General features: G+C 38.1%; 1 protein-coding gene across 1 annotated transcript in view; it reads right to left on the bottom strand.

Moving 5' to 3' along the window:
* The window catches only part of LOC306883388 (5-hydroxytryptamine receptor 4-like), a 118,229-nt gene that overhangs the window by 42,819 nt on the left and 61,170 nt on the right, over nt 1–14,240 (bottom strand). The window contains exon 5 of the mRNA XM_079438595.1: nt 2,057–2,210. Within this exon, the coding sequence (XP_079294721.1) occupies nt 2,057–2,210 (154 nt within the window). The remainder of the gene's footprint in view (nt 1–2,056; nt 2,211–14,240) is intronic.

Genomic DNA, 14,240 nt, shown 5'->3' with positions numbered 1-14,240 from the left:
CAACACTCTCAAATCATAACGCTGAGCCCTCCAAGCTCTAAACCCAACACCAGCGCTATCCATAATAAACAACTCATAAACTTATTACTTAATACTTATTTCACATCAGTATTAGGCTTTTTTAATAAGCTGGACTTTGGCCCATGCTATCATTGATATTCAATATCAAACCGCTAATTAGTTCCTTTGAGAAGAGCTTTTGGCGGAACGGGAAGCTTGATTCATTCACATCTGTGAAAATGTGAAGTATAGGTAGCCATTAATGTAATGCCTGTGAACCAACACAAGAGACTCCAGACAGCAGAATGCCAATAGAACACTAATTCATTCTTTCATATGTTTTTTCTTCTTGAAATTTCAGTTTGAAGGAAGCCTAGGCAGTGGTAACTTTACAGTAGTACTCAACACTGAGTACTGTCAGACTTTCCAAATCCTTCATCACTTGAACTAAAATTATGATCACTTAATTTCAAACCACAGCCACCACAAAATCAGATTTCAGCACCTCTTTTTACTTTGAGATTGTTCTGAGGTTAAACACAGATTTAAAATCATAATAAGATATAGTTTAAATTCTTTGTATAGCTATGACAGGAAACACTGGTATCCTTGGAAAGAAACAGTTAATCTTAAAAATCAAGCATGTACACCCTAGTGAAAAATAAATATACTTAAATGTATTTGAAATAAATTTATTTCATGCTAAGTATACTAAAAATACATTTTCATATTTATGTACTTAATAAAATGCACTTTATGTACTTTAAAAAATCCAGAAAGGAAATAAAACAATTATCAAATATTCATGTGTCCTATTCTGTCCTAAGCGCCTAAAAAATTGGTGTATCAATTTATTTTAGAGCAGTCAATGCAATTTGGGAAAGAAATCAATTAAAATTGTGTGTGTGTGCATGAAAATATTCAAATGTAACACCCTTTGTAATCATTAATATTTTAACAATTAACTAATTAATTATACATTTTTTCTCAGTAACTGTAACTGATTACAGTTACTTTTTTGTAACTAAATTAAGTAATGCTGTTACATGTAGCAGGATTTAATAAAGACGCAAAGTAAAGAATTAGCACTGAAAAGACATGGACAGTTATTTTTGCGCCTGAACTTATTGGATATGCATTTGTAGGAGTTAACCTTTCAGACGCAAAATTTATGGGAGGAGAGTGTTAAAATGAATCATGCAACGCGATTTACTAACGCTTGCGCTCATCAAATTGCTGGTATTTGTGCCATTATTTAACGCCCCCAAAAATCATGTTTTAGGCGTTAATTTGCGCTGGTCATTATGGAAATGATCTGGCTGTGTCTGTGTTCTTTAATGTGCGCATTGTTAGTAAATCATTCCACTGAATGTTCCCCTCCCATCGGCGCTTTTATGGCGCTTTTATCACAACTGCTCTATAAAAAATAAAAAATGAGTATTTGATAATTACAGGCGTAATAATGGTTTTATTTTACACTGCAAATTACAGTACTATTATTATGTCATAAATTCTAATTTTTCAAATGTTTAAATCTTCATGTTGTTATTTTAGTGGAATAGCTACTGGTTAAATGCAGTAAAAGGATGAAAACGTGGAAACGAAAACATTTCCTTTCTCCAGCGTGACTTAATTATAGTGCATCAGTCTTCACCCAGGGCCATTTTTGTTTGTTTACTGATAAGCAATGGATTAAGTTCCCTACCTGAGACTGTGGCATTTAATTTTCTCCTCAATCATCCCACCCCTCAAAGCTGGTCTGTACATACTGCAAATGCTTTGCTAGAAAATGCACTGTGGCTTGGCTTCTATGCATGGATGCATAACTGCCTTTTGTGAAATGCATAGAAAGCGGAGAAAATGCCTGAAAAAGATTTTGCATGCGTCACAAGTTTCCCTCATAATCACTCCCTGAACAGTTTATAGGGCATTTTAATAATCTACGCTCGCCCTGATTGCAAGGTGAGAGAATTCAAAGAAACATCATTAAAAGTCAAAACTGCCTTCTCAAACCTTATCAGCACAAACAGTCGACCATCTGATGGATGTGACTCACCAATTCATTTATTCCAATACTGTTCCAGCCTTGCATTATGGGTAGGAAGGAAATAACAGTTGGGATTATCCAGCATCCTCCAATCATTAGAGCCACTCTCAGCGGTGTCATCTTATTCCTGTAAACCAGCGGCTGGCAACAGATGGCATAGTACCTGGAAGGAAAGGTAAAGAAACAGCATGTTCAATATTCTTCATTTCTCCAGTCATATAGTACATACAAAATAATTCAGATGAAATAACTATATAAACACTGTTATTTGCACATAAATATTAATACGCAACCACAGGTATACATTTTCTTGGAAAATACATTTTCAATTCGCACGTGAAAGACAACAACCTTGAAAAACCTGAAGGATGATGACCTGTCAATGGCCCTGACTGACAAAATGTCAGCCTATCAAGCATCTGGAAGACTCAGAAAAAACACATTCTATCAAGCTGCTAGAGCTTTTTAACCTTTCTGATCTGCTTTTCTTATCAGCTCAAGGTTGTTGGTAAAATGACATTAAAGGTGCAGTGTGTAATATTGACAGCTAGCAGCTAAAATGTACACTGCAGTACAAATTCAAAATATTGGAAAGTGTTATTTCTCTGGTCCCTCCTCCTCAGACTCGACGCTCGCGCAGGTTGCCAGATTGCGGCCACGCAACAGGAACAACTACAACTGACAATGGAAGGCAGCAATGTATGCTTTTATAGTCTTGTTACATATATGATCTGTTTTAGTTTAGTTTCTGTCTCCGTCTTCCTGCCTGGTTTGTTTCCATGGTTTTTGATTAATTAGTTACACACCTGTTTTCTGTTCCTCCCTGATTACGTTCAGTAATTAAAGCCTGTGTTCTCCTATGTTCTTTTGTCTGCTATCATTTTGGATTAGTGTTTGGTTGTGCCCTGCTCAGTCTGTGGATTATTAAGGGAACTCTTTGATAATACTCCTTCGTCATGCGCTTTGTTTTGCACACCAGACACGTAACAGAATAGCAGACCTTTAAGTGAGTAAAAAATTGGCGGTGTTTTTCTTTATTTATTTATTTTTTCCCTCGTTCCTCTCCCGGAATGGCCAACCTAGCCGTCCAACTCCTATGCCTGGAGCAACAGGACCGTTTGCTGGAGGACCATACCAGGGACTTTTTTAGATCTGGCGTGCTTTACACACTTCCTGGACCGCTCGCTCTGCGTATACTACATCACCAGCCTGAGCGAGCGGTGTAAGGCACCCCTGCCAGCGAATGGTCCCAAGGAAAATTTCGCCGAGTGTGTGCTGGAGAATAATGGACTGTTTTTCTCTGTCTGCCCTGTCGAGGACAACTGCAGCCCCAATCCAGAGCCTGAGCTGGCTGCAATTAAAGAGCCAACAACACCATTTAAAGTGACAGAGGCTCTCATCGCCCCGGAGCCAGGACTCAAGAATGCGACTGACCAGGTGTGTGAGCCAGCAACACCGTGCGTCGTGGGAATAATTGTGGAGATCGAGGGACTGGAGGATAACCCCGCCCACACTCCCACCACTGAGAGTGAGCTGTTACTGGACTCCGTACTATTGGACCGTTTGAGTGAAGAGGAATTCTGGCTTCTCCCTTTCCTGCTGGTTCCGCCCCGTACTCCTTCCTCAGCCAGCTCCTCAATGAAAATCTCAAGGAGGTTCCCTCCCAACCTCCCACTGCCTCCTCCTCTGTATCAGTCAGCCTGTCCATCAGCCCTGTCTCGGCTGCCTCAGGAAAGCCCCTCAGCTCACCCTCAGAACGCCATGTCCAGTGGGTCAGTCTGTGGATTTATTAAAGGAACTCTCTGATTGTACTCCTTAAATAGTTGGTAAATGGTTCCCAACTACTAAACCAAAGTTAAACTATTTGTGCTTGATAGAAACGGTTTAATAGAAACTTGTTGAAGAACTGAAGATTTAAGGACCATGCCCCGAAAGGTCTTTACCCCTTACACAACTTTTCGCCCTTCACATCCCATCACGTTCAAAGCCTCACACTTTGCCATCGACTGCACGTCGTGAGCTGAGCCATCGGATGAACGTTTTGTGCCTTGTGGCTGTCAAGGATGCGTGTTTGGAGAAGTCTGCTATCTCAAAGCCTGAGAGAAAATGCCACAGAGGACAGACTTTACTCACAATCCCTTCGACTAAATGGGACCGGTCTCTTTTTTTTCTCTTTAACCCAGATGTGTCAAAGCTTCAGTCTGTGTGTGTCGAGGTTCCTGTTTACAAGCATGCCTCTGGCCATAGAGTCTGCTAACCCAACCATGTGTTCACCACAGCATGTTTAGAGAAAAAACATGCTCAACCCCCATGCATCAGTGTGGCCTCTGCCCCTACAGGTCTGAGTTTGGGTTTTACTGGGCTTTGAGGCATCAATGAATGTCCAAATTCTGGAATCCTGTTTCTATAATTCCATTTGGTGGTGCAAAAATGACAAATTTCACCTTGCTGGAAACACAACAGGTGTTCTGAGTCATCTGTTGTGTCTAATTGACACCACTAAAATGCCAAATAACATCCTGATGCATTTTATTGACTCTTTACATGGGGGCATTTGAATGGGACTCCCATATCATTCTTCTGTAACAAATTTGGAAAGGTTAGAGCTTAGGAGATTTGCAGCAGCGAGAGGAAGTATTTGTTAGCAAGCATTACTCAGTCTTAAATCATTCCCAGCTTGTGTCAGACGACTCTCTGCTGCATTCCAGCACTGGACCTGTTCCGAATTGCACATTTGGTCATGTTTTAGAGTTGGGTCAGTTAAATAAGTTTTAAGGATCTAAGTTTTACTGTTCAAAAGCTTGGGGTCGGTAAGGTTTCTTGAGAAGTCTCTTATGTAAACCAACGCTGTATTTATTTAATCAAATACAGTAACAGCAGTAATGTTGTGAACTTTTTCTATTTGAATGTTAAATTGTAATTGATTCCTGTGACTAAAGCTGAATTTTCAGCATTACTCCAGTCTTCAGTGTCACGTGATCCTTCAGAAATCCCTCAAATATGCCGATTTGCTGCTCAAGAATCATTTCTGGTTATTATTAATATTGAAAACAGCTGCTTAACATTTTTGTAGAAGTCATGATAATTTCTTTCAGGATTTGTTAATGAATAGAACATTTATAAAAACAGTGTTTCACTGAATTCGGAACCTTTTGTATCATATCTTTTGTAAGTGTCTTTACTGTCAGTTTTGGTCATTTTAATGCATTCCTTGCTGAATAAAATTCTTAAATAAATTACTGACCACAAAGTTTTAAACCGTAGTGCAGTTCACTTTGCTTTTATTGTTCTGCAACTTTACCCAAGATGTCTGACTTTGAAGGTTGTACACACCAGCTTTTGTTTCTTTTAATTACATAGTGCCTCTTTTGAATTGGATCAATTTGGCCCACAATAAAAGTCTTGCACTCTCTTAGAGTATTCCCATTTCTTTAAACCGCTGAATTGGGACAGCATAACTAAAGCTACACACAAGCATAATGGGCTTAATGTTCTCTCATTGTTCTGGCTGCATTTACTTCAGCCAGTGTTAATAAAAAAATACATAATTAAAATGAGGTGACACAATTACAGCAACTGCTTCAGTGCATAAAAAACAATATGCAAGATGCTCATTAAAATCATCACATGCCCAAGATGTCCTCAGGGATTTGACCCTTATATTTTCATGCGCGTTATTATTAGCGATTAATAAACAAATTACCACCGCTCGGCCTTTCACACCTATATCCAGTCTGCTGTGAAGATTTATTGCTGGAAGACTTGCAATTCTTGGGCTGACTGTCAGCCATGGTCTATTGCTGCTTATGCCAACCACAGCCCTGTCAAAGATGGATGTCACAGAGCCACTTCTGTGTACGTGCTCAACCAGCATATTGATTTCTCACCGTGGCACCTATAAGCGCTATCTAAAGGGATGAAAGCAATGGCAGTGGAAAAAAAGCAGGTAGACTTTAAACATTACACTTCCAATGAACAGTATCGGCTCTGAATCACACGGTGCCCGGGGCGAGGGACGAACAACCTTTATTTGAATAAATTAAATGATCAACTACACAGTAAGATTCAAAGATGTGATAAAATGTACCAATACAACAAAACACCTTGGGTAAATTTGTTGAGAAAAAAAAATGTAACAGTCTTTCCTGTAGCTCAAATAGTACAGCATGGCTTTTCATGCCATACTTCTCCAGTTGATTAATTATGTGAAATATTGCAAACAAATTTTGTATTACAAGTTTTGTGAAATGTTATGTTTGAATATGCAAATGATGCATTATCTAATTAAATAATTTACACACATTTGCATACATTAATCTGAACACTAGATAAAGACAGGCATAAAATTATTGTTTCATTTGCTGATTCCAAAAGAGTCAAAGGCAATGTACAGAGGGGATTTACATGGACAGAGGGGATTTTGGATTGGAATTTTATTTAATTTAATTTAATTTTACCAGACGAAAAAAAAAATCCAGCGTGAGACAATTAAGTAATTACAAAAACGACATTATTAAATCACATTACAATATTCAGCCATACAAAACAAAATGTTTTTTTTTTTATACCCTTTACTGGATGAAACCTATGCATTCCCTAGATGAAAAAATATTGATAATAATAAAAGTCAAATAAAATAATAAACAAATGAAAAATTACTATCAGCAAACAAACCCGTGCACAACCAAAACTTTTCACCAGGTTTTTAAAAATAAAATGCTGTATAAAATCAGGCAAATGAAAAAAAAAATCTATAAAAAATCTCAGTAAAAGACTTCAGAATATACATAAGGAATAAGTCTGGTGTGTTTAAGTACAAGTGAAATGGAGATGCAATCTACAGACAATAAAATAAACACTTAAAGGTGTATTTTGAATGTTTTCATTTCAGGAGCCTGAAACAGCACGTTATGTAAAGCCAAAAAATCTTGCATTAAGCAATAAATATAAATGTTAGCGATGTCAAACGGCTCACTGGTCATATACGTTATGTGATAGTATGTAATCATAGAGTTCAAATTTTTAGGTACCTCACTAAAAAAAATATCACATGATAAATTATCGATCACCTGTCTATAGCAGCAAGTCCCATCAGGCCACATCATGGCTTTCCTCTGAAGCACTGAAGCACTCTCCATATGGTGCCCACTGGTTTTATATTTGATCAGAAAATTCTAAATCAGACCTCTGATCAGAATCCACAATCTGCAGTGAGTTTTTGCACAACTCCCGAAGCATGTATGAACTATCAGTCATGCAAACGGGTTTCCCTGAGGGTCCAGGCCCGTGAGGGAAATAGCATCGTGAAAGTCTGCGTGAAAATCCAATTCCAAGCTTGGCTGGCATCGGACAAGCGTGTGATGTGGAGAAATTAACCTCCAGCCAAATGAAAAGCAAACGTCTGGGCTGAACGGACAGACAGCCACTTCTAATGACGAGCGAGAGCCATCTAGATCACTGCTTTCCCAGCCTCATGCCTCTGCTGACCGTTTCCCTCTCTGTGGCTCTTTCAAGATTCAAGCTTCATTCATAAATGAAGGAATATGAATGCAGAAGAGAAGTGAGAGAAGTGCGCCTATTTTTAGTGCGTTTTATAAAGTTGATAAATTACTCATACAAAGGCTCTAGGCTGTCAAAGTAGTTCTAGAGATCTAGTAGTCTGGACAGAAAGCCCATGTGACGTCCACACAGATTGAAAAACATAATACTAGCTGGCAGTAAAACAAGTATGGAAAACACACAATCTTTATTGTTGTCATATAAAGTTTAGGACAGAAAAGTGCAAAGTTCTTCGTACTACAAACGGAAGCTGAGATACAAGGGGAACGTATCACACTCATGCTGTTTTGCCAATAAAAATGACACATACTAAAGGATGCATTTGTATTTAAATGATTACAACCTCGAATGAAATCTTACAGGAATGCATCGGCCTAATGAGGAATAACACTGCAGTCCCACTGCACAGCAGTCTACAGCATTTCGTAACCGCCACTGAAAGACCTCCTGACAGCTCCCCTGTCGCTCTTTTGTTCTCTGTGAGAAGACTGATCAGGTGCAGCACTCCACATTTCATTTCTGTAGTGCCATCTGGGTCTCTTTCTTCCATGTTGCTGAAGTCTGCAAATAGTCGTGACAGCAAAAGCTCCTAGATCAATTTACAACTTGCAGACATTTTCTTGCCAGGTCACAGGCTCTGTGATGGAAGTTGCAGAGGATTTTGTCTGCTTACTGGAATGTTGTCAGTCACTACTACGCTAAATACTACAGAACCATACTTTTAAACTGAAATGAATCATATTTTCAAACATCTTTCGTGTTGTTTTTGAGTAAAAATAACTTAAAAGGCATTGCAGCTACAACTTGTTGCAAATGTATCTCTAACAAAGTCAACATGAAAATGCATTCGCAACCCATTTTAATTCTGTAATAGTGCCATTTACAAGTGAAACTACATGTTTAGCTAGTTTTTTTTTTTTTTTTGTGAATTGAGTATTGATTGATTCATGTATTGAGGTTAGTGGCCTCAATGCAGTCAATTGTGGAGGATTAAATTACAGGCAAAAACTTTAAAGGTGCCATAGAATGGAAAACTGTATTTACCTTGGCATAGTTGAATGATAATAACAGTTCTGTACATGGAAATGACATACAGTGAGCCTCAAACACTATTGTTTTCTCCTCCTTATGTAAATCTTGTGAATGCAAAAGACCACTGAAAAATAGGCGAATCAGAATATAACACCGACGGTGACGTTACATTCGGGATCACTAATAGTTACGCCCCCAACATTTGCATGTTCTAGGCCAGCCGAACCATCAGAAGCTCTGCAGGTATTGTGAAGAAACAAGCGAGGACAACAGCGAAAATGGCAGATAATAAATGTTATGTTCCAGGCTGTGCAGGGGATGTGAAGTGCAGGGATTGGTTGGTGTCTGTATTCAGAAAGCCACGGAAAGCAAGGGTTGTAAATGTACATGTAAAACCATTTCTGGAGAATTTTTGCCCTTACCTAAGCCACATACCTTCTCTGTAGATATCAGAGAACAATTTAAAATATTTTATCAATGCATTCTATGACACCTTTAAAAGAGGTTTTTGGACCAGGATAAGGAGGGCTGTAGGTCAAGTTCAGCCTCAAGACGCATCCCAATAGTAACGGTTCATTGTCAAAACTATATATATCATTTATTGCTGTAACCTTTATTGCATAACATCATTGGCAGCACATTACCTGGGCTGCTATTATGCACGATTTATGTAAACCAATGCTGACAGTTACCAGATTATAGTATGGCACTTCGCAGACACTCCAAAACTCGACAATTGCATTTCAGCTGCATTTCAACATTCAGTACGCTTACATGGACAACAATATTCCGATTTTAACATGATTAAGACAATATTCTGATTAGGAATCTACCATGTAAACAGAGATTTTTGATTACCTTAATCCGGCTAAAATCATGCAGTATAGACATGTACACACCTTAATCACATTATTACCGTCGTTTAGGACTCTTCGCCGCATTTTGTGACAGGATACACATATGACAGTGGTCAACAGTTTGACAGCAAATGAAAGAGCATGGTTTCAACAACTCTGTCGTCTGTTTGCACATTTAGCACGACAAATAATTAACTGCAAACAAAGTCCAATTGCAGAGTGTGCGTCTCGGGGTCCAGGTGCTCTCTGGTCTAGGGTTTAAAGAAAGAAAACTTCAGAATGACCATGGCGCTATTGTAAATTCAAAAGCCTTTATTATCAGATGGCTACATCCAGGAAATCTAAAAACGCTCTAAAATAATTAACTGCACTTGAAGCTTTCGTAAAATTAAAAGTGAAACACCCACCACTGTATATGGCATCATAACAAAGATAAACTATATGTTTACGTGAAATTCTGGAGGGGACGTCGGATGGCGTCGTGTGGGGATGTAATGATATGTGCCATTAATCGATCTATGCACTATAACATAACGGGAACATGAAAGGAATATTCTACAAGAAACTCATGTAAACACCCTAATCATAATGTCTTATTTAGAATAAGGTAAATAATTGATTGATTTCAATCAGCGAAAACAAGCCAGATCGCTGCCAAGCAACGCTGACAGGGTTAACACATTGTGTGCCTAAATAGATACAATATTTAGCTATTGGTTAACATTAATTACAATGTTAACTACTGACAAGAATGTAGAAAGATTCGGTTGCCAGGATTCATTAACAAATGTCTAAATAGACATGTCAAAATAGATTATACCAAATCTAAATTGGTCTAAATTCTTGATTGTGATTGGCTGGAATGTGTCCATTAATCTGTTATTTGAGCTCTTCATATTTAAGGAGAGAACTAGCCAATAGTTTCCAATGTCAGACATTGCTTGCTATGATTTTCAAGGCCATACAATTTAGCATAGATGCTATGACATGTCCCCAATGTCCATTGACTACTAAACTGTCTCTAGCAGTAATTTTGATCAAACAAATAAATGTCTGTCATCTGCTAGTATGTCCGCACGAATGCCAAAATCAAACCTACACCTTTGACATTGTGCAATCATTTAAAGCACAAAGCGATGTATTATCCTTGCAAATGAAAAATAAAAACCTTTGGATAACAAGACATACAATATTGAATATGCATTCTGGGAACAAAAATGAAAATACTGTCATCAGAAGATATTTATATATAAAAGAAAACAGATTTTCTTTTTTGCATGAAATATCACTTTAATATCAGCTGCTGTTTTGCAGTTTTTAATGTCAGTTACAGTTTTGCTTCTCAGGTCACTTCATGCCACAAGGCAAAGATAATGATAATGAGAACAATGAGTTTTGCTATAGTGGCAGGCTGACATTGTGTTTTGTGCTATGACTCCAGTGTGTGTCATTCTCCGCATGGCTTACTCTGATGTAAGCACAATTTAAGCGCAAAACCTTTGGGACAGCTTTGTGCATGCTGTATTCTCTGCACATATTTATAACGCCATAAAGTATATGACCTTGCTTATCGTGTATATTGCACAAGTCACTCAGAAGGCTACACTGCATTTCTCACCAGCTGATGCACACAGCAATTATCAAAAAGAACTAAGGAAGTTTCTAAAACATTTGTAAGTGGCGGCTCGTGACGCACAAATAACACAGCTAATGAGCACCTACAATTAGTATTCAACCGGAATGAGTCAGATGAGTGGAGGCATAATGGAGAGCACTAAATTAAGCATTAAAATCAACAGTTAGACTGCAGATCATCTGAAGACGCTCGCGCCGTATCGCAGACTCTAAACATGTGCGTGAGGTTTGTGTGAGAAATGAGAAGAGACTGATACTAACCCGAAGGCTGAAGAAGAATTACATGGGAGAAAACAGCTTTTAAGAACAAGGCGGAGCGCATTTCACACAGTCTAAATTGAGATGACATGGCTATTATTGCTGTATGTGCTAAGTGAGCGCCTGAAGGACACCCGGCCAGCCTCATTGTCAAAACTCAGAAGGGCAAATGACTTGTGAAATAGCTGGAATGCATGCCATTTCCCTCGCACGAGATTGTAATGATTGTAATAAGTGCCGCCTGTAGCCGAGTCGACTGGATCCTCTTCATTCCTTCGCACTCAGGAAAACATTACTGTTCTTATGGAAATCACACGCGGCACGGGAGTAGATGCCAGTTGGAGCGTGAATGCAAGATGCGATAAATAGTAACAGGAAAGACAAGATAAACAGAAACATGGAGATAATGAACAGAGTAGCATAAAAATCTCTCTCATAAAAAATATTATTTTTACAGCCCTCATACAATCACGTAAAAGCATTAATAAATCAAGGCTATTAATGGGTTTAATAAGGTATAAAATAATTTCTTCTCATTTTCTTGTTTAAAAGACTTTCTTCTATGGAAAATAAAAAAAAATATATGAAAGTGTTTCAAAACAAAAATTTTTTTTGGAAATAAACTTCACACAAATGACTTCATATGACTTAGAATTTACTGCACAACTTACTTTGATGTGTTTATGGTGTTTTTGGACTGTTTTCAGAGCTTGACAAACCCTGGTCACCTCTATTTTTAGTATAAGGAAGAGAGCAGCTTGTACATTTAGCTTTTGCCCAATCTGGAAGTGTTCCATTCAGGAGCTCTGTCTTGAAAGTCGACTATATACAATCCCCCACATTTCTGCATGTCGCATTATATGATGGCTCCAGTTGTCTGTCTAAAATAAAATAATTTTATACTAGTCGTGGCCTAATGGATAGAGAGTTGGACTTGTAACCTGAAGGTTGTGGGTTCGAGTCTCAGGTCTGGCAGGGATTGTAGGTGGGGGGAGTGAATAACCAGCGCTCTCTCCACCCTCAATACCACGACTGAGGTGAGACCCTTGAGCAAGGCACCCCCCAACTGATCCCCGGGCGCCGCAGCATTGGCTGCCCACTGCTCCGGGTGTATGTTCACTACTGTGTGTACACTTGGATGGGTTAAATGCAGAGCACCAATTCCAAGTATGGGTTACCATACTTGGCCACACACCACTTCCCTTTCCCATTACTAAATTATCCCTTGTGAAAAAGAAGTGCACTTAATTGTATTGAATGTGCACTTGTACTTCAGATCTTAAAAACTGTACTAGCAGATAATATAATATTAATAGGATACAAATGAATAAAAGTACACTGTAATGATGTTATATTAAAAAATACAGTACATTTTAAATAATTTTGTTTATAATTGATTATAATTTTAATTATAGTGTGTTATCAGTATTACATTAAAGTACTAAATTGCAGCTTCATCATTACAGATGTGTAACAACAAATATTTTTAAAAATACATGATACACAATGTTCAGTAGAAACTAAATGAAAGTAGATTTTAGTTTACCATAAATTATTTTCTGTACATTCAGTAGCATATTTCAACATAAATAAATCATGCAACATAAATATGAAATTACATATATGAGCTGTACTCTACTGGGTCAAAAATGCATTCTATGCGCTGTAAAGTCATGTCAGCGTATGCTTTTCCTTACTTCAACTCATCAAATTAATTGAACAAATTTCAACTCTATTTTTTAAGTTTAACTAAATGTTAAAGTCAAGTGTAAATTTTGAAGTCAGTATGATTTAAGTTGTAATAACTTGCACAGACAACTTGACTGAACTTATATTTTTAAACTGAAGTGGAATAACTGCATTCAATATAAATTTAAACTACTATAAATTTTCGTGCAATTGCACTTGAGCATCTGTTGTGCTCAATGGAAAAACAAAACTCATACAGGTTTGGAACAACTTGAGTGTGAGTAAATGACTGAATTTTCATTTTTGGGAGAACTGTCCATTTAAATAACTTTTTACATCATGACCATTGCATCAAATGCACCTCATGATACCTTAAGACAGCTACTAGAATAAATAGAAGCCAAGACTAGAATGTACAGACTGCAATACCGTATGTTTATTTGTAGGCAGGCTAAGTAGCAACGTAGATTGTTACATCATTATTCGGCTCTAGTCAGTGGAAACAGGCCAGAGTAAAGAACAGAGAGAGAGAGAGAGTTAGAGGTACACGTCAAACAAAGAGCAAACCAAATATTATGAGTCCCCTCCTCTCGCTGTGCCCTCATGTTCCCTTTAACAAGTGAGGCACTGGAAGGCGGCCCGTGTGACTTCAGGGGCAGAGTGACGTAAACCAGGGAAGCATCTGAGCACTCAAAGCTCATCCTGAATATCAGCCAGAGCTGAAAGGGTGGTTCATGCAAACTAAGGCTTAGTGCTTTACTGAACTGCTAAATGGAGTAACTTTACAATGTGCCAGTGTCACACAAGACGCTGGAGATACTAAACCGCATTTGAGTACCTCTTATGTTCTCCTTTTATTATTCACGATGGAGCATTTGCTTCCGATGGGAACGAGGCCAGAAACTAAATAGAATGTCAAAGCATGCAATGGATTACAGTTGAATGCCCATTCATGGAGTTTAGATGTATTATCCATTAAAGATTGACGCAGAAAAAAGATAAGCTCAGAGTGAGAAAAACATGGCAGGTTTGATAAAACGGTTCCTCTTGGGGCTTCTGTATTTCTTTGTTGTTTGTTCTTGCGGTTATTACAGTAATTCTTTAAAAGCAACAAGCGCGAACCAAGTGGATGGAATTACAGACACTTTAACAAACAACCTTAA

The sequence above is a fragment of the Barbus barbus genome (assembly GCF_936440315.1).
Source record: "Barbus barbus genome assembly, chromosome: 17".
Taxonomy (NCBI): domain Eukaryota; kingdom Metazoa; phylum Chordata; class Actinopteri; order Cypriniformes; family Cyprinidae; genus Barbus; species Barbus barbus.
Note: the sequence above shows the minus strand (reverse complement) of the source record. Positions and strands in the feature narration are given on the sequence as shown.